The 21,157-nt window shown below is 44.4% G+C and overlaps 1 protein-coding gene across 1 annotated transcript in view; it reads left to right on the forward strand.

The window, feature by feature from the left end:
* LOC143816657 (TPR repeat-containing protein DDB_G0287407-like) overlaps positions 1-21,157 on the forward strand; it is a 105,439-nt gene that overhangs the window by 80,719 nt on the left and 3,563 nt on the right. Inside the window, exons 12-13 of the mRNA XM_077297314.1 lie at positions 8,901-9,122; positions 9,242-9,337. Of these exons, the coding sequence (XP_077153429.1) occupies positions 8,901-9,122; positions 9,242-9,337 (318 nt within the window). The remainder of the gene's footprint in view (positions 1-8,900; positions 9,123-9,241; positions 9,338-21,157) is intronic.

A 21,157-nucleotide genomic window follows, 5' to 3' on the forward strand; every position in this document is an offset into this window, starting at 1 on the left:
GGAAAGAATTATCAGAGAAAATGGACTTCTATATCGGGTTACCAATGCCGACTCCCTAGATAAGCCCTGGACTTATAGCAAACAGCTGATTATTCCTCAGAAGTACAGAATTCCCCTATTACACCTTGCTCATGACATTCCTACGGCTGGCCATCAAGGCAAAACTCGCACGGAGAGACGATTGACTCAAACTTTCTATTGGCCAGGGATTTCCCAAGCCGTAGCGCATTTCTGCCGAACTTGTGACATATGTCAGCGTAGAGGGCGACCCGGAGATCACCCAAAGGCACCCCTGCAACCTCTCCCTATAATAGAAGAACCCTTTCAAAGAGTAGCTGTCGATATCATTGGACCTCTTGCTAAGCCAAGTAAATCTGGGAAGCAGTACATTCTCACTGTCGTGGACTATGCCACCCGATATCCAGAAGCTGTGGCCTTGTCAAGTATTTCTGCAGCCAAGGTGGCCGAGGCCTTGGTTACCATCTTTACCCAAGTAGGATTCCCCAGTGAGATCTTGTCAGACCAAGGCTCCCAGTTCATGTCAGAGCTGGTCCAGTGCCTGTGGCGCACTTGTGGAGTACGAGCGATCCGAACGACTCCGTATCATCCCCAAACAAATGGACTTTGTGAACGATTCAATGGCACTCTGAAGAATATGCTAAGGGCCTTCACGGACAGAGATTCAGACTGGGAGAAGTACCTACCCCATCTCTTGTTTGCCTATCGGGAAGTTCCACAGGAGTCCACTGGGTTTTCCCCCTTTGAACTACTCTATGGAAGAAAGGTCCGAGGACCCTTAACCCTGCTCAAGGAATACTGGGAGGGGCAAGTTGAGGATACAGGAGCCCCTGTTGTCCCTTATGTCCTAAAGCTGCGAGAAACCCTGGCTCAACTTGCTAGTTTTGCCCAGAGTCATGTGCGGATGGCTCAAACCAGACAGAAGACATGGTATGACCGTAAAGCACGCTATCGGGAGTTTGTAGAAGGACAACAGGTCTTAATGATTGTTCCCCATCGGCAGAATAAACTGCAGACCACATGGGAGGGTCCCTTCCGGGTTCTCCGAAAACTAAATGACACCAATTATCTTCTTGCTTTAGATGATCAGGGGCTAAGACAAAAGACTGTCCATGTAAATATGATTAAGGAGTACCATGACCGGAACATTCCAATGATAGCAAGCTGCCAGCTGGCTTCAGAAGATGGTCAAGAGGATGAGGACTCCCTACCTGATCTCATGGAAGCAGCGAGAGCCCCATCCACTGTGGAACAGGTTCCACTGGGAGATCACCTGGATTCCTTACAGAAAAAACAGATGCTGGGAGTGCTTCAACAGAGACGGGCTGCTTTCTCATCCCAACCAGGTCGAACCACCATCACCCAACATCATGTGGACACTCAGGGTATCCGTCCCATACAACAGGCTCCTTACCGGGTACCTGAATCAGTTCGACACACCATGCAGCACGAACTGGAGGAGATGTTACAGCTTGGGGTAATCCAGGCCTCCCATAGCCCTTGGGCCTCTCCTGTGGTGTTAGTACCCAAGAAGGATGGGAGTACCCGGTTTTGTGTGGACTATCGACGACTAAACGACCATACCGTCAGTGATCCGTACCCAATGCCCCGTATTGACGAACTTCTAGACCGCCTGGCTGGGTCCCGATATGTCACTACCTTGGATCTCAGTAAGGGCTACTGGCAAATTCCTCTGACGGAGGAAGGGAGAGAACGGTCCGCTTTTATAACCCCCTTTGGTCTGTATGAATTTCTAAACATGCCCTTTGGAATGAAGACTGCCCCTGCAACCTTCCAGAGAATGGTGGACCAGATCCTCCGGGGATGTGGTGACTTTGCTTGTGCCTACTTGGATGATATCGCAATCTTCAGCCAGACGTGGGAAGAACATCTGAGCCAAGTAGCCATTATTCTTGACCTGCTTCTTGCAGCAGGCCTAACCATTCGACCAGATAAATGCCAATTGGGGATGGGTGAAGTTCAGTACCTAGGGCATAGAGTGGGAGGAGGGAAGCTCCGTCCTGAACCTGCCAAAATCCAAGCTATTAGAGACTGGCCTGTACCCCAAACTAAGAAACAAGTTATGGCTTTTTTGGGCACTGCCGGTTATTACCGAAAATTTGTTCCTCATTTCAGCACGGTGGCCAAGCCTCTTACCGACCTGACCAAGAAAACGATGCCCCGGCTGGTGGTCTGGACTCCAGCCTGTGATGAGGCTTTTTAACAGGCTGAAGGACGCTCTGGTCTGCGACCCTGTTCTGGCTGCTCCAGACTACAAGAGGAGATTCATTGTGCAGACTGACGCCTCTGCTTATGGACTGGGAGCTGTACTCAGCCAGGTGAATGCAGCTGGGGATGAGCACCCCATTGCCTACCTCAGCCGGAAATTGCTGGACCGAGAATTGGCCTATGCAACTGTTGAAAAAGAATGTCTGGCTGTAGTGTGGGCCCTCAGGAAACTAAGACCGTATCTGTATGGACGAGAATTCACTGTGGTTACTGATCACAATCCCCTCATCTGGCTGAACAGAGTCTCTGGGGACAATGGACGCTTACTACGATGGAGCCTGGCTCTGCAGCCCTATAACTTTACCATACAGTATAGAAGAGGCAGCCAACACCAAAATGCAGATGGACTGTCCAGGCAAGAGGAGCCCTGAGCCCGGTCAGCCATGCCTGTGTGTACTTAACCAGCGACCTGTGGAGGTCCCTAGTACGTACACAAATTGGGAGGGGAAGGGATTGTCATGATCTGTACTTTTGCCCTGTCCTGTATTTGAATCATATGTATTTTCTTGTGCTTTGAGTTAATTTGTAACAAAATGTCTCCTTCCCCCAATACTTGCAGCCCTAAGCTATAATGTAATTAAGCTTTGTCAACATCACTAGGAAGGAATAGCCATTGTTCCTCACAGCAGGTGGCTAGTCAAATGTACATATTACTTAGACTATGTGGAGCTGACCAAAATAGAATCTTCTGGTGAACTCAACCATTGAACAGAAGGTGTGACCCCTACCCCTTCATGGGCGGATCCCAGGAGCTCAGACAATCCATTCTTATGTTGAGATCAGATGTGAGTTGATGCTGGAAGGAGAAGGAGTAGGGATTCTTAGCTGAGGCAAGACCCTACGTTCATCTGTGACTGCGGAAGCGAGACTTGAGCTGAGGCCATATCTCGTCGTTCGTGAGATTGTTTGGGATCTCTTGGACTCGTGTGGACTATAATTTGGTTAGCTGGCACAAGGATTATCGGGAGGTGCCCCCGAACCTGTTCCGTTGGACTAATTGTGGACTCTGTAGATCTACCTGCCTGTGTTGTTCCAGCGTTCTTGATAATAAATCTGTGGAATCATCCCTTGGCCTGTTGTCCCTTCTTGCTCTGCCGTACACCCCGTCACACCACCTAATTTATGGGTGCATGTCTCCAGAAGCACGGGGCTGGCCATAACGTACTGGTCACTACAATGGCAGTTGGCAATTTTCACTCAGCAACATTCATTGCTGCTTGTTTCTGGAAAACACCCATGGAGTTAAAATCGTCACTACACCTGTAGATAAATTCCCAAAGGGGTATAATTTCCAAAATGGGGTCACTTGAGGGAAAGCTAAAACTAAATTTTGGTGGTAAAAATGTAGTTATATTTTTTCACTGCCCAGTGATATCAAATTCTATGACACACCCGTGGTACCAATATGATCACTGTAACCCTAGATTAATTTGTTGAGAAGCGTAGTTTGTAAAATGGGGTCACTTATGTGAGGTTCTGCTGTTCTGGCAACTCAGGGGCTCTCCCAGTGGGTCATGGCACCCGCAAACCATAACAGTAAAATCTGCACTATAGTATGGCTCTGCTTCCCTTCTGAGCTTTGCACTGTGCCTGAAAAATATTTCCCGATTTGCATGTAGGGTATTGGCACACTCAGGATAAAATGGACCTTAGTTTGTTGTTTAAAAAAATCCTATTAACCCTTATAAAAATTAAAAACTTGGGGCTGAAACAACACTTTTGTGGTAAAAATGTAATTTATTCTTTCTTCACCGCTCAATGGTATAAAATTCTGTGAGGCACATGTGGTGTCAATATGATCACTGCACCCCTAGATGAATTCATTGCGGGGGTGTAGTTTGTAAAATGAGTTCACATATAGGGGGGGTTTCTGTTGTTTTGGCACATCAAGGGCTCTGCCAATGTGACATGGCACCGTCAAACCATTCCAGCAAAATCAGGACTCCAATAAGGCACCTCTTCCCTTCTGAGCTTTGCACTGTGCCTCAAAAGTAGCATTCCCTCACATATGGGGTATTGGAGTACTCAGGGGAAATTGCACAACAAATTGTATGGTGGAATTTGTCCTGTTACCCTTGTGAAAATTTTAAAAAATGGGGTTAAAATAACATTTTTGTGGGGACAATGTGATTTTTTTTTTTTTTCACTGCTCAATGTTATAAACTTCTGTGAAGCACCTGGGATGTTCAAATACATTCCTTGAGGGGTCTACTTTCCAAAATGGGGTCACTTGTGGGGGGTATCCATTGTTTAGGAACATCAGGGGCATGGCCAGGGCCGGACAGGGACAAAAAAGCAACCCTGCCACACAAACCATATCAGCTCACATACTATAACATTCATCAGCCCCGATCAGTGAATTTTTGCTATACTTTGTCATACCCCTCACCACTCTTTTAAAGGAGTTATTTGAAGAGCCACGTGTGAATGGTGCCACAGTGCGTATGATCGACCACCGCTCCATCTACATAGAGCTCTTCAAAGCTACGTTTCCCAGGATCATGGCGGTCCCAGCGCTCAGATCCACAACAAACAGAAAGTCATCCCCTATGCTATGATAGGGGATAACTTCCAAATTTGGGATAACTTAAACAAGATTTTCATGATTTATTTTTATTTGCCCATAGGAATGTAGAAAATAATAAACCAATAATGACAATCCAGTAGTCCAATGCCGCCAAGGCCTCGTGCAAATAAGCATGAATATCAGGTGTGTGCGATTTTTTTATCAGATAGCACACTGACCAATGTTATACAATGAGGCTGCGCAGAGAAACATAAATGATCGTGTAAATGTTTAATAACTACTGAGAAAAAAACTGACTGCAAATGGATGACAAGTGAGAAGAAAATCGTCCCTCTTCTGGATGAAACAACAGACACTTATACAAGTGCTTCTCACTAAATTAGAATACCATCAAAAAGTTAATTTATTTCAGTTCTTCAATACAAAAAGTGAAACTCATATTATATAGAGTCATTACAAACAGTGTGATCTATTTCAAGTGTTTATTTCTGTTAATGTTGATGATTATAGCTTACAGCCAATGGAAACCCTAAAGTCATTATCTCAGTAAATTAGAATACTTTATAACACCAGCTTGAAAAATGATTTTAAAATGCGAAATGTTGGCCTACTGAAATGTATGTTAAGTAAATGCACTCAACGCTTGGTCGGGACTCCTTTTGCATCAATTACTGCATCAATGCGGCGTGGCATGGAAGCGATCAGCCTGTGGCACTGCTGAGGTGTTATGGAAGCTCAGGTTGCTTTGATAGCAGCCTTCAGCTCGTCTGCATTGTTGGGTCTGGTGTCTCATCTTCCTCTTGACAATAACTATGGGGTTAAGGTCAGGCGAGTTTGTTGGCCAATCAAGCACAATGATATTGTTGTTTTCAAACCAGGTATTGGTACTTTTGGCAGTGTAGACAGGTGCCAAGTTCTGCTGGAGAATGACATTTCCATCTCCAAAAAGCTTGTCGGCAGAGGGAACCATGAAGTGCTCTAAAATTTCCTGGTAGACGGCTCAGCTCACTTTGGTTTGATAAAACACAAGTGGACCTACACCAGCAGATGACATGGCTCCCCAAACCATCACTCAATGTGAAACCTTTACACTAGACCTCAAGCATCTTGGATTGTGTGCGTCTCCACTCTTCCTCCAGACTCTAGGACCTTGATTTCCAAATGAAATGCAAACTTTACTTTCATCTGAAAATAATACCTTGGACCACTGAGCAATAGTCCAGTTCTTTTTTTCCTTGGCCCAGGTAAGACGCTTCTGGCATTGTCTATTTTTCTTGTGGCTTGACACTGTAAGTTCGAAGGGCAGCGCAACTGCGCATGCCCGAAAAAAGACTTACAGCGCAGGCTCCGGGGATGCTAATGAAGGAAGAGGAGGCGGCGCCCGGTGCGCAGAGGCCCTGAGTGATGGCTGGGAGGCGTTTCTGTCCGGGGGAAAAGCCATGTCCCCAGGTCTATTTCAAGGTATCAGGGACAAATGATAAAAGCGATTATTGCAGTGTTTGCAGGGACCCAAACTAAAAGAGCCACCTTGACAGAATGCCGCATTAGTGCTGCACAAGGTGGCTCTTTTAGTTAAAAACGCCTGGGGGGTGACAGGTTCCCTTTAATAAACTTCTAGAATTTGGTTTTGAGTAGAGATGGGCGGACACCTGTTTGGGTTCGGGTACCAGAACAGTACCCGGACCCGAACACGGACCCCATTCTCTTGAATGTGGGGCCCGAACATCCAGTATTTGCTGCGCTGTTTTGTTCATGACAGCGCAGCAAACATCGCTTCTGATCGGCGGTGAAACCATGCCCACCGGTCAGAGAGCCGCGCTTCCCACGCTGTCAAAAGAAAGAGTGAGTGCTCAGCTGTGATCAGAGGTGTAAAGTTTACCTCAGGTCAGTGGTGTCAGCTGATGGCACTACTGCTCCCATCATTCGACACCTGCTGCAGCTAACAACAGTGACAGCAGGAGCGGCAGATGGGAATATTCATTAGCCGCTCCCGCACTGTAAATAAATAATTTAAAAAACTACCTGGCGTGTGTTCCCCTGTATTTTTGTTAACCAGCCAGGCAAAACTCACAGCTGGGGCTGCAACCCTTAGCTGTCAGCTTCAGCAAGGTTAGTAATCAAGAATAGAGGGGTCCCCACACCGTATTGTTTAATTATTTAAATAAATAATTTAAAAAAACGTTGTAGGTCCCCCCATTTTTGACAACCAGCCTTGCTAAAACAGGCAGCTGGGGGCTGGTGTTCTCAGGCTGTAAGAGTCATGGATATTGCCCTCCCAGCCTAAAAATAGCGGCCCGCAGCTGCCCAGAAAAGGCACTTCTATTAGATGTGCCAATTCTGACACTTTCCCTGGCTCTTCCCTCTTGCCCTGTAGCGGTGGCAAGTAGGGTGATAGTTGGGGGGTTGATGTCATCTTTGTATTGTCCGGTGACATCAAGCCCTGAGGTTAGTAATGAAGAGGCATCAATAAGATGCCCCAATTACTAACCCCATAGTCACACTGTATGAAAACACAGACACCAAGAATAAAGTCCTTAAATTAAAAAAATGACACAGACCCCTTTTAATAATCTCAATTAAACCATACTTACAACCTCGCATAATTCCACTGAAGCCCTCATTCTCCTGTAATAAAACTAAAATTAAAAAAGCAACAATATATCATACCTGTCTGTCGTTTTGTCCCATGCCATAATCCATGTTTGGGGGAAAAACAGTTTTCAACCTGGACGGTGCCAAAATGCAACCGTCCAGGCTGAGAACCTCTGGTGAATGAGCTGCTGGGAGCGCAGTGTCTTTGGCTGAGAAAAACTCTCACGGTGCTAGCGGGGATGTCACCAAGGTCACGGCAGTTCAGCCCGGCTGGAAACAGAACCTCAGTGACCGGAGGTAACCTCGGTGACATCACTGCCATTAACTGAGGCTAATATATAAGACATAATTTCAGTTGTTTCACACTTTTTTGATAAGTATATAATTCTACATGTGTTAATTCATAGCTTTGATGCCTTCAGTGTGAATGTACACTTTTCATAGTCATGAAAATACAGAAAAATCTTTAAATAAGAAGGTGTGTCCAAACTTTTGGTCTGTACTGTATGTTATCCTGAGAAGCAGTCTACTGTCTCCAATCTCACCAGGGGGTCTTGCTAAGAACCAGAAAGGGGAAACGTTTCACACCTTAGGCTCTCTTGAAGGGAGATGTCAATTACAGCCTGACACTATCTGTGAGAAACGTACACAGAGAATTTCAGAGGAAATATATTCATTGGTGGAGTGGCCATGGTCCAATCAGAGACAAGCAATTATAATATCAACCTGAGAGGCTGGTCTAGAAATCTGACCTCCCGGGTGACTCTATAAATTAGGCCTGTATACATAGAATCGTGTTCACAGATTGAGGGGCAGCCAAGCTGATGTGTTCTAGTCCATATTTGTCCCCCCTCAGGGAGCAGAAAGCAGACTACAGAGTTAGATAATTTCTGTAAGTTTTCTCCCGTTTATTTTTATAACTGTTTTGCATATTTGTATGTCTTTTTATTACCTTATTTTTATACCCTTTTTATTGTAAGCACTGCACCTTTTTGTATTAAAGCATAAAACTTTAACAAGTTGAACCTTGCATGTTCTAAAGAATCCATAGCCTTAAACTGTGTGAGCCTTCTGATTGGCAGACAGTAGTAGTAATAATTCCGGACTCATCGCCCGTGTGTTCGGTGAGTGGCAGCGTGGCCTGGGTTGGTGTGTGATTTATGCTCCCATTACAGCATAGAACAGAGGTTGAATGCTGGACTGAGAGAGGGGAGATAGATCAACCCTTGCAGGCACAACCCAAATTTCCACAAAAATTTAAAATAACCAATAAATTTTGTTCAACTTAACAATTGTGTTCCACTTGTTGCTGATTCTTCACCAAAAATTTACATTTGGTATCTTTATGTTTGAAGCATGATTTGTGGGAAAAGGTTGAAAAGTTCCAGGGGGCCAAATACTTTCGCAAGGCACTGTAACACTTCTTACATGCTTCTATTTTGCAATAATTGTACGGTTTTTTTTCTTATTTTAGGCAGTGGATCAGTGTTTGCTAAGTCCTGACAACTCAAAATTTATATATTTAGTAAGCCTGACTGATTACTATGAGTACAATTGCATCGATAATGCCACAGTGGTACACCAATTGCCACGACTCCTGCGGGAAGCCATGCTGAACAGTCGCCTGGTCAATTTCCTGAGAAAGGATCCCCGTGCTCACGGCATTCAGGCTCACACCAGAGCACGGTACCTAAAGGTAAAAACCAAAGGGCATTGCCATTCTTTATTGCATAATATTAATTGTCAAATCTGAATGTTATAAAGTTGATAGTGTTGTTGGCTAGATGTTTACTATTCCATGTGTGTGCTTTTTAGGGTCTGCGATGCACTCATGTATGCAGTGATGGCTTTCTCAGGTCTCAAGCTATGATGTGTGGCATGTGTTCAATGAAAATTGGAGCATTCGGTCAGGTGACTACAATATATACTGTAGAGCTTCTAAATGTTGGTTGTTATTATCTCAATCTCCTACTTCTTCTCCTCATGTTTATTCTGGGTTTCGTGCTAAAAATGTGAAATCCACTATATATATATATATATATATATATATATATATATATATATATACTGTCCAAAGTATGAAAGTTGAATGAAATGTTGAATTTTGAATAGTGATGCTCATTACTCAAGTTGAGCAAATTAATGCTCGGGTACTCGACCCGAGTAACAAGTATACTGGAAGTCAACGGGGGGAACTCTAGCATTTTTCCAGCGGCCCCCCACTCGCCGGAAGTCTGGAGGGCTCTAAAAACTGCTGAAAACGATGGAAACAGCAGTGAAATGGCATGGGAACAGCATGAAGAAGACCCCTAAAAGCATATCTGAATCCCAGATCTCTGCTGGGAACAATGTTGGCAGAGTATTACGCCACTTTTACAGAGTTTCCAGGATAATGACTTGTATATAAGGCAAAATAAATAAGAGAAGCAAAAATACTCTTGTACACCTTGGGCTATGTTCACATGTACTGTTTTTTGCACATTTGCATTGCTTTCAATGGTGACATTCACCAGGAAATGTAATTTTAACATTTTACTACCTTATCAGGCCATGTAGTGTGTGAGACTTGATCAGACACATCCTGTTTCATTTATGAAGGCGGGACTCTGAAAGTCCCCCCAAAAAATTTTTCCAGGCCATTAGGCGGCTCTCACTATTTTAGAGGTCCGGCAGGTGGCCTCCACTATTTTTAGAGTGCCAGCAGGCATCTTGTGGACAGATGAGACCAAGATAGAGCTTTTGATAAAGCACATAACACAAAGAATATAGTAGTTAGTCAAATATGGTGGAGGTTCAAAGATATTTTCGGGTTGTTTTGCTGCCTCTGGCAATGGGTGCCTTGACTGTGTGCAAGGCATCATGAAAAGTGAAAATTCCCAAATGATTTAGGGTCACAATGTAGTGTCCAGTGTCCGAAAGCTGGGTTTGCTTCCTTGGTCATGGGTCTTCCAACAGGACAATGACCCCAAACAAACATACTTCAAGAAACACCCCCAATTTTTTTTTTGTACACGGCAGCGACAAACTCTGGAGGAATGCAAGCAACACTGCCAGCTTTAATGAACTTTTCAGTACAGCTCACCATAAAAAACATGAATCTGTCAGTGAGTGCATCAAATTATGGACTGTGGAAGAGATGTATGTGACCAGAATTAATATGTAAGGAGGAAGACTGGACTGTGAGTACCTGGGCCAGACCGGGCCGGAACTGCTGAGACTGCATCCCATGTTGTCCGGGGGGAGACAAAAAGGCCCAGACAGGTTCCCTCACCCGGAAGATGGGGGCACGGTTATAAGTAAAGGCGTGCGCAGCGTCGTCAGTTTCCCGCCAGTGGTGACAGAGGCAAGGTGTGTGCGCAGCCGGGCCGCAACGACACGCCGCCGATCCGATGCCGTAGCCCACCGCAGTAATAAAGAAAGAGCCGGGAGACCTGTTCAGCTAATCGCCGCACGCCAGCCTAAGAGCCAGGGCAGAGTTCAGGACTGTTCATTGCTGCCCTCGTCGTCGGACCTTGGTCTGCAGAACCTCGTTGGAGAAACATCGTTCCAGCTGTTGTCAGCACATCAGTCATGGCGGGAACAGGCAGCGCACAGTAGAGAGAGAAGTGCAGCGTGCCCAGTAGCTGGCAGAGAGGGAGGTGCTGTGTGGCTTCGTGATCGTGAGTACAGCACACATGCCGCAAAGAGAGAACCGGGTACTGGACAGACGTTTTCAGCCCACCTTACCAGCATATACCTTCGTGCCCACGGGAGACCCTAATCGTGCTGCCGCCTTGATTGCTCCAGCTGCATATGTTCATGGACTAGGGGCTCAGCGGAAGGTACCGGAGACAGACCGCTGCCGCCAGAAGATGGACCACCATTACCAGTTGAACCTTCTTGTACCAGCACCACGCCAACCGTTGTTGGCGCTATTGACTCCCCCCGCAGCATTCACAGGAACTGCCATTATTTGATTCATTGTTCCTTAACTCTGCATATCCTTTACAACTGGACTGTTATTCTCCCCCATTTAACCCTGCACCTCGCTGTGAGAAGTTAACCCCCCTGTTAAATTAAAACTGTTATATTTGTTAACCCTTGCTCTGCCTTCTGTCTGTCAATGCATCCCACAACCTGCTTACAAACACCAATTTCCAGCAGATGCGTTTTGCATCTACGCAGCTTGATATGGAGGAGACCAGGATCTTCTGTACTTACTAGTACAAAGTCTCCTGTCCCGGCTGTGAACTCCTGTATGCAGTGTGAGAACTATGTGATGACCACCTGACAGCCAACAACAAGGCATTGGATCATATACTAATAGAACCCACCGGTTTTGTTTCCAAAAATTTTCCTCAGCTAGAAGATGGAGCCTCAGAAAAGTACTTTTTTCCATTACTAAGGATGGGGTCTCTTAGACTGGTAAAGCGTATGCACTAAGTGCAAGGGATGAGGCTGGGCTGTGTAGTATCACCCTGTATAGTTTCTTGCTCCATCTCAACTTGATCCGCCTGCAAAGCATCCTCTTTAATTGTGAGCAATGACCGTTTCAATAGACAAAGAAGCGGGATGGTGACGCTTATTATGGCTTCATCGCCACTCACCATCTTGGTTAAGTCCTCAAAATTTTGGAGAACCACACAGATGTCAGACATCCATGCCCACTCATCAGCTCTTATGTGCAGAGGCTGACCGGAATACAGACTGGCATTTTGCAGCTGGTATTCAAGTAATGCCCTCTGCTGCTCATAAAGTCTTGCCAACATATGTAACTTTGAGTTCCCATTGCATGGTGGCATCGCACACCAGTCAGTGAGCTGGAATTTGCAAATGCTGAGGCAACACTATCAGGGAGGTAGCAGCTGTAGCTGACTTGCGGAAATAGGCACACACACAGCATATTTTTACAAGTAGCTCAGGCAGATCTTGGGTAAGTTTTGAGAACCCGCGGAACCACTAAGTTGAGCATGTGGACTGGGCATGGTACTTGTGCAAGGTTGCCAAGCTTCAGAGCGCCACCAGGTTCCGGGCATTGTCACACACGACCATGCCTGGTTGTAGGCTCAGGGGCAACAGAGACAGATCAGTCTGGTCTGTTAGACCTTTCAATAACTCTGTGGCATGTGCGGTTTGTCACCTAAACAGATAAGGATACTTTCACACATCAGGTTTTCAGTGTCAGGCTAAATCTGACGAATGTTGGAAAAACTGGATCCGGCGCAGATTTTGAAAAACTGAAGCGACGGATCCGGTTTTTTTTACGGATCCGGATAGCCTATCTAGATTATTGGCTAAAAAAAATTTGGAGCATGCTCAGTTTAAAAAAACTGATCAGGCCGCCAGATCCGCCTTTTTACGGATCCGGCACCTTCCGGCTCCCATAGGCTTCCATTGTAGCAAACAGCCGGAAGCGCCGGATCCGGCGCTTCAGGCTTTTTTCGCTGGAGACAAAAAACGTTGCAATGGACGTTTTTTCAAGAAACCGGAAGCGGCAGATTTGCGAAAACCGGACGAAATGCAATGTCATCCGGTGCAATCCGGCACTAATACAAGTCTATGGGAAAAAAACCTGATCCGGCAGCAACATTCGCCTGATCCGTTTTTTTGAAAATTAGCTGGATTTAGCCTGACACTGAAAACCTGATGTGTGAAAGTAGCCTTAGCCTCAGCAGAGCCTTATGCCGCCAGGCCGAAGCAGAGCTACAGTGCTTCCAGCTTGTGACTGATTCAGAGACGGAGGGTGAGGAAGAGGTGCAGGAACTTCTGTAGAAGGTGGGGGAAACCATGATAGAACCAGGGCCTACAATCCTCGGTGTCGCTAGCACATGTTCCATCCGAGAGTCCGACTAGGTCCCAGCTTCTACAATGTTTACCAAATGTGTGCCGTCAGAGAAATGTAGCATCCCTGGCCAAAAGCACTTGTCCACGTGTCCAGAGTTAAGTGGACCTTCACAGTAACAGCGTTGGTCAGGGCACGGCTGATTTTATGGGACAAGTGCTTGTGTAAGGTGGGGACGGCACACCTGGACAAATAGTGGCAGCTGGGAACCGAGTACTGAGGGACAGCCGCCTCCATGAGGTTGCGGAAAGCTTCTGTCTCCGCAACCCAAAACAGCAACATTTCCAGGGCAAGCAGTCTGGAAATGTAGTTGTTTAGTATTGTGGCCTGTGGGTGCATGCTGTGTATTTATGCTTGTGTTCCAAGGACTGGGGTAGGACAACTGAACGCTGAGCTGGAACAAGGTTGTGGTTGGTGACAGTTGTTGCAAGTGTGCAACAGGTGCAGGGTGGGAGGCAAATTCACCTGCGTCATGGACAGGCTATTGGTGTGCACGTAGAACAGGGGAAATTGCAGTGGTATCACCCGCTGACACGGTTTCTGGACCCTGGCGTCCGACCCAACTTTCATGTGCCTGAGTAGGCTGGTGGTGGTCAGGCTGGTAGTCACGCTGCCTTTGCTGATGCTGGCATGGCGGATGCTGCAAATGGCCCCTTTTTGGGTTAACTGGACTGTCTTAAAAAAAGCCAGATTTGGGAACACCTAACCCTTGGCCTGGCAACACCTGTGTTAGTAGGGGAACAGTAGTCCGTCTTGTGTCTCTGGCGACCCCATTGCCTCCTCCTGCCTGTTATGGCGCTGTGGAACCATCCCCCTCTGTGCTGCTCATTCTGCATGTCAACTTCCCAGGTTGGGTCAGTGACTTCATTGTCCACTACCTCGTCTTCCACTTTCCCACGCTGGTCCTCCACCTGACTTGCTGACTTAACAGCATCACGTGTTTGCAATTGTGTCTCATCATCATCCATCTCTTGCGACAGTATTTGCATTTTCTCACCGTCGCCTTCTTGTGAGCGTGGGTGTTCAAATATTTTGGCATCACTACATGCGATCTCCTCATGTCCTACTTGAAAAGGGCAGGGAGAGAGGCCAAAATCTATAAATGGAAATGTGAACAGCTCTTCAGAGTGTCCAAGTGTTGGATCACTTGTCTCTGGGCAGTCGCCATGGTGGGAGGAAGGAGGATCACGGTCAGGATTATGTGGTCCAGAATCACAGCTACTGAGACTGGACTGTGTGGAAGACAGGGTTGTGTTGGCTAAGTGACTAAAAGCATTATCCGCCATCTATCCAACAACATTTTCACACTGGTCTGGCTTGAAGAGTAGTTTTCCGCACCCCCCTGCAAAGTGGCACAGGAAGCTAGATCGACATGATGTCTGTTTCATATTGCTCACTGCCTCTGCCTCCGCACTCACCATTAGCATTACATCCACTTCCCTGTCCCTTACCATGTGCCTTGCCTATTTTAAATTACGTATGATATATCACTGTTGAGAAAACTTTGCTGGATTAGTATCTCATGAAAATTTACCCACCTCAAATGGTCTTATTAAAGTGCTGGAGCAATATAGCAATGCTACTGCTAACCAAAAAAGTCTGGCTGTATGTTTTTTTTTTAACAATATCTTTTTATTTGGTAAGTAAGCGACCAGGTGGAAGTGATTATTGGACAGCTCCAAAATGTGTGGATTAAAGAACTTTTTGGCCACAGTTACGTTAGCAGAGTTGAGTAGAAGAGGGGAACAGAGAGTGAAGCCTCATTGGGGTGTAATACCATCTTAAAACTGTTTTCATATAGGACTCAAGATAAGAGGCACATTTGAAGGTGTGAGCTGCAAAAACTAGTCCATTCACTGCTCGAGAATGTTTTATACAATTCTTTTTCCCACGATAAAAAGAGAGTCGACTTTATAAAAATATTTTTCATGTCTATTAAATTACATATATGGGTTTAAGGCCCACTTTATTGAATTAAACATTTGAAAGAGTCAATATTAATCCTGAACTAGCCATTCCCTCTGATATTGGAAAATGTTGTAATGAGTGCCAAATTTGGAAATATTAATAGAACTCTTTATTGGGAATTTTGAAATAGTTATGTAAAGAAGCAAAAGAGAGGAGGTTAGGACCTTCATACAAATCTTTCACTAGTTCAATGCCCTGTTTTGTCCAATCTTTAATATTAAGATCTGGTATTAGGAGTTCTAAGGTTTCCAAAGGAGTTATGGACATAACTAGGGCTGAGGCATTAGAACCTTTTTTTTATGAAATGCTGCTGGAGATGAATGACACTGTCAGAGGAAGAGCATCTATCTTTTTAGTTGGAGCAATCAAAGAAGCACTAAATAGAGCTTTTAGATTTTTAGAGGCCACACATTGCGATTCAATATAAACCCAATTACAAGTTTTATTTCCATTCCACCATGCTCTAACTTGATCTAATTGGGTAGCTAGATAGTAATCTTGGATATTAGGAAGGTTGAGCCCTCCAAATTTTTTAGGTCTTTTCATGAGTTGATTAGGTAAGTGAGGTCTTTTGTTCCTCCACACAAAAGTGTTTGAGATTCTGTTTAACTGATAGGAAAACGTTTTTTGGGAGGGAGATTGGAACAGTGCGAAACAAGTATATTAATTTAGGTAATGAGAACATCTGAAAGGCTGCAACACGTCCCACACATGAAATCTCATATTGGCCTACTTTATTTAGGTCAGATTCTAGAGTCTGCAATAAAGGAATATAATTTGATTTATATAAATTTGATGTAGATATAGTTATTGACATTCCTAAATATGTAATATGATCCTGACCCCAATCAAGGGGATCATTCTTCTGTAAATGTAGTAGAACCTCACCTGGGCTGTTTAAAGGCAGAATCTGGGATTTGTTTTCATTTATTTTATAGTATGACATGCTTCCAAAATGTTTGATAGTCTCTAAGGTTTCCCCAAGTGAATTCACAGGCTCCACTAAGGTTAAGATGACGCCATATCATGCATATAACGAAATGCTGTGTGAACTTCCAGAAATCTGCACCCCCTTTATTCTTTCATTTTGCCTAATGGCCTGTGCAAAAGGTTCGATAGTGAGCACAAACACCATTGGCGACAGGGGACATCCCTTTCTTGTTCCGTTTGTTATTAAAATTTCTTCCGATAAGGTGCCATTAGCGTAAACTTTTGCTGAGGGTGTTGAGTAAAGGGCTTTAATTGCATTTAGCATTGAGCACTTGAACCCCATTCGATCCAACACCGAGAAGGCAAACGACCAGTTAACCCGGTCGAACGCCTTCTCGGCATCCAAAGCCATCAGGACCGCCGGACCCCTCCTTTTGTTTATGACATCAATCAAGTCTGACCCTCCTTGTGTTATGTGCTGCCTGTCTCAAAGCCAGTTTGATCTAATGATATTTGATAGGAGAATGGGGCGTGTCGCTAGGCATTTAGCGTAGATCTTAATGTCAGTATTTAAGGCTACTTTCACACTAGCGTCGTGCACTGCACGTCGCTATGCGACGTTGCAGCGCAACAACGCTAACAGTGAAAGCGCCGCACAACGGGGGCAGCGGATGCTGTTTTTCAACGCATCCGCTGCCCCATAGTGAGGTGCGGGGAGGCGGGGGCGGAGTTCCGGCCGTGCATGCGCGGTCGGAAATGCTGCAGACGACGCACCAAAAAACGTTACATGTAACTTTTTTTGTGGCGACGGTCCGATGCAACACGACGCTACCGTCGCACGACGCTTGCAACGTGTGACAATGCGTCTGTAATAAAAGTCAATGGAGAAAAAACGCATCCTGCAAGCACTTTTGCAGGATGCGTTTTTTTCTGCAAAACGACGCATAGCGACGTGCAGTGCACGACGCTAGTGTGAAAGTAGCCTAATAAGGATATGGGTCTAAAATTTTGTGGGATATCCGGCTGCTTACCGGGTTTTGATATTGTTATTATTGTGGCTGATAACATCTCTTTGGGAACTGAACCCTGAAAAACCGCATACTGAAGGGTCTCTGTCAGATATGGAGTTAACTGATGTATAAAGACTTTATAATACATGTTTGAAAAAAAAATGTATGTGATGTTAGAAATAAGATGGTTTTCTTTTTTCTGCATTAGTTAGAGGGGCACTCAGCTGTTCCAACTGATCCTTAGACAGAGAAGGAAGACTAAGATTAGACAGGAAGGACTCAATGTCCAGCAAATTTGGGAGGAATATGGTCAGGAGCAGAGAATAAGTTATAAAGTGAGGAACAATATTCCTTAAATGTATTTGCAATATCTTTAGGGCTGTATAATTTCTGTTGTTGAGAGCCATTTTTGAGATGGGGGATTTTTGCTTTAATTTCTCTGGATTTTAGTCTATTTGCTAATAATTTCCCAGCTTTATTGTCTTGAGAATAGTAATGTGCTTTTATTTTTTAAAGATTTTTCCCATATTTATACAATAAACATTCTTTCAATTGAATTCGAAGATTACATAGTTTACCAGCTCTTTCTCTATTGAAGGAACGTTTGTTTAAGTCTTTTAGATTCAAGATTTCAGAGAATTTCATTGAATTTTTTATCCCTTTATCGTTTAATTTTATGGTCTAGTTTAATAAGAATCCCTCGCATGTATGCCTTGTGTGAGTAACATAGCGGAGCTATCTATTGAATTGGCGATAATTTGAAAATATTCTTGTAGATCATTTTAGAGGTACTGTACGTTTTGTAGATAGGATAAAAGATACGAATCAGCTTTCCAAAGATTAGTGGGAGGGGACGAGGGTCTCTCCTCCACATGTAACATTAGCGGAGCATGGTCCGACCATGTAATGAGGCCTATGGACGAGAGTACAATATCATCTAGAAGCGATCTGCTCACCAGGAATAAATCTATGCATGAGTATGTGTTATGCACAGATGAGAAGAAGGAATCATCTCTTTCAGTCATATGATGGATTCTCCAAATATCATATAGATCTTCTTTGTTAATTAAAGATGCTACCGGCGGAAGTGTCTTTTGGAAATTGATGAAGAGTCCAATTCATGATCATGTGTTAAATTGAAATCTCCACAGTAGATGATATGGCCTTGTTTTACTTGGTTTACATTTTTCATTAACTTACGCAGAAAGTTTAATTGAGAAATATTAGGCGCATAAACTACTACAATGGTATATATTACGTTATTAATGGAACATACTTGAATAATGTATCTCCCTTGTGAGTCAGCGTCCAAGCATATTGGCGATAGAGCCACAGAGTTGCTGATAGCTACCATTACACCACTGTATTTTCTTATAATTGGCCTGTAACACATGTGGAAAAAGGGGGTGTCGCAGTCTACCAGCATCTCTACAGATATGAGTTTCCTGGGCACAAAAGATGTTGCATTTAGAGGAAACCGCCCCTTTCCACATAAAAGATCTTTTCTGTGAACCGTTAAGACCATTAACATTAATTGAACATATCTTAAGCACCATTTTTATATTTCGGAAAATGTTGAAGACAGATAAAATCTGTGACCAACCAATCAACCAAACATCTGTGTGCAACATCAACTCCATCTTTATCAAAATACAAAACATTAATTTGACTAACATTAACAATTAAGTAGCAGATCAACTAAAGGATCTACTTATTCTGTGCAACTGACTAGTCAGTATCCCAGAAGAGGTGTGAATAGTTCTGCCTGATTGGCTGAAAAATGTACATGATTCCCTCTCTACCCAGATGAAGAAGATTCTATCATTCAGCACTTAGACTTGTTTTTAGTTGAAGAAAGTTGCCAGCCGACTTCCACAAATTGTGGGTGGGATCTGTGAGGGCGAGGAGGTTCTATTAGTGTAATGTTCCAGTTACGCATGAGGTTTTCTCCCTCTTCCAAGGAGGTAAGTGTGCCACTCTCCTCTGTAATTTATGCGAAGCTTCAGCGTGAAACCCCCTCTATATGTCACTTCCTTTTCTCTCAGAGTCAAAGTGATGGGATTCAATAATCTGCGGAAACAGAGAGTCCCTGCTGAAACATCTGTGAAGATCTTAATTTTTTGATAAGGGTGTGGGAGTTCTCCCTTTTATCCAGAAAAGAGTAGAAGGTCTTCTTTAACATGAAAGAAATGAATACGAGCCAAGACATCTCTGGGCATTGATTCAAGTATATGCTTTAGGTTCTGTACCCTATGGATTCTGTCAATGATAGTGTCTAATGGGGAGCAGTTAGGGATAGCTGCTTTAATCAAATCTTGAAGGAATCCCCTCATTTCTTGAGGAGGCACATCTTCTGGTATCCCTTGCAATTTTACATTGTTTTGCCTAGAGCGAGCTTCCAAATCTACAAGTTTATTTTGAATGGCTTCCAAATCATTTGAGAGTTTATTACATGCATCTATCAGCTTGTTATGTGATTTAGCAAAGTCTCCCATTTTATTTTCCATGTGAGATACTTTTATCTAGTTCCTTAGAGTTTGTATAGGCAATACTAAAGTGGCAAAGACCTTTTGCATAGAACTGCTGAATGCTACCAGCATGTGTCTAAGTAAGTTGCCTGATGCTGGTTCATCTGATGTTGTGAACTGTGCCAGAGCTATTGAAGTGCTAGATGTAGCAGGCTGGCTGATTCCCCTGCTGACACTTGCAGCTCCTCCCCCAGTCTCTGGCTGTGTGCAGCTAGGTTAACTGTGGGAGAGGAAATATCCCTCCACCTCCCCGACAGGACTACATCCTCCTCCATGTCTGCCAGGGGACTAAATCTTGAACCCAGTGAGTGATTTTGCTGCAGGAAGGAACCCGGCGGATCCCGTACTCATTGCGGGTGGGGAGCGCAACTCCGCTGGAGGTGTCCGGGTCACAGGGGGCAACACGCGGAGACTCAGCTGTTAATGGAGGTCTCGGTGCCCTCCTTGCTCCGGTCTTCTGTGGAGTAAAACTCTAGCTTTCCTTGGGTCTTCTGATTTCTTCTACCTCGGGTCATCATGCCAAGTGTTAGATGAGAGGGATGAGCCACAAAAAGTAGAATGAATGCTGCATACGTTGCTGAACTGGCTCTGGGTGAGAGGAAGCTCATTACTCACACAGCCCTTTTAGTCAGCTGCCAGGCCACACCCCCCTGGCTGAATGCTTTTGACGCAGAACAGGTGTAGTATAAATGGCGTATAATATTCCCTTGCTGAAAATTTTTTTTGCAGGATTGCAGTTGCAGGAAAATTTGCCCACTTCACATGGATTTATTACAGTGCAGGAGAAATATGGCAATGCTATTTCTAGAAAACCGAAAAGAACAACTTCACACAAGGCAACATAATAGACTATATATCTTTATTACACACTGAAAATAGCACAGCAATTCCCACAATACAGGAAAGAAAGGTGGAATACCTCTGAGCGTCAACCCCTAGCTCCTACTTCTTATGGCAACAATAAATTTGCACAGTACACATAAGAAATTAATATATACAATTCAATAAGTTCACAGAAAGCTCCAAAAGTGTCATACAGGATAATGCAGTGCAATTAAGCACGACAAAAAGATAAAATGTATGTAAATCCAAAATAAGGAATATCTATGCATCAATGTAGCAAAAAAAATCCTGTATGTGCACAATGTGAGCAGGCATGTAACACCGCAAACAAAATGTATCATATGAAATATATAAAGACCAAGGTATAGTTACCAATTGGGGGAGCGCACAGAGGACCCACCACACCCGACGCGCGTTTCGCAAGAAATGCTTCGTCCAGTGGTGGTTGGGTACTGGCCAGTTATAGTATATATACACGGAAGAACCAATGATAGAGACCGCAAATAATGAGACCTCGCCTGTCACCTGTAAAGGTAACTGACGATTGGACAACAGATTTATGAGAGTGAAAGCAACATGAGCCGCGGCATACCAACATTGGTGACCCCGGAAGTAAAGGAATCATTGCCGG

The sequence above is a fragment of the Ranitomeya variabilis genome, chromosome 1 (assembly GCF_051348905.1).
Source record: "Ranitomeya variabilis isolate aRanVar5 chromosome 1, aRanVar5.hap1, whole genome shotgun sequence".
Taxonomy (NCBI): domain Eukaryota; kingdom Metazoa; phylum Chordata; class Amphibia; order Anura; family Dendrobatidae; genus Ranitomeya; species Ranitomeya variabilis.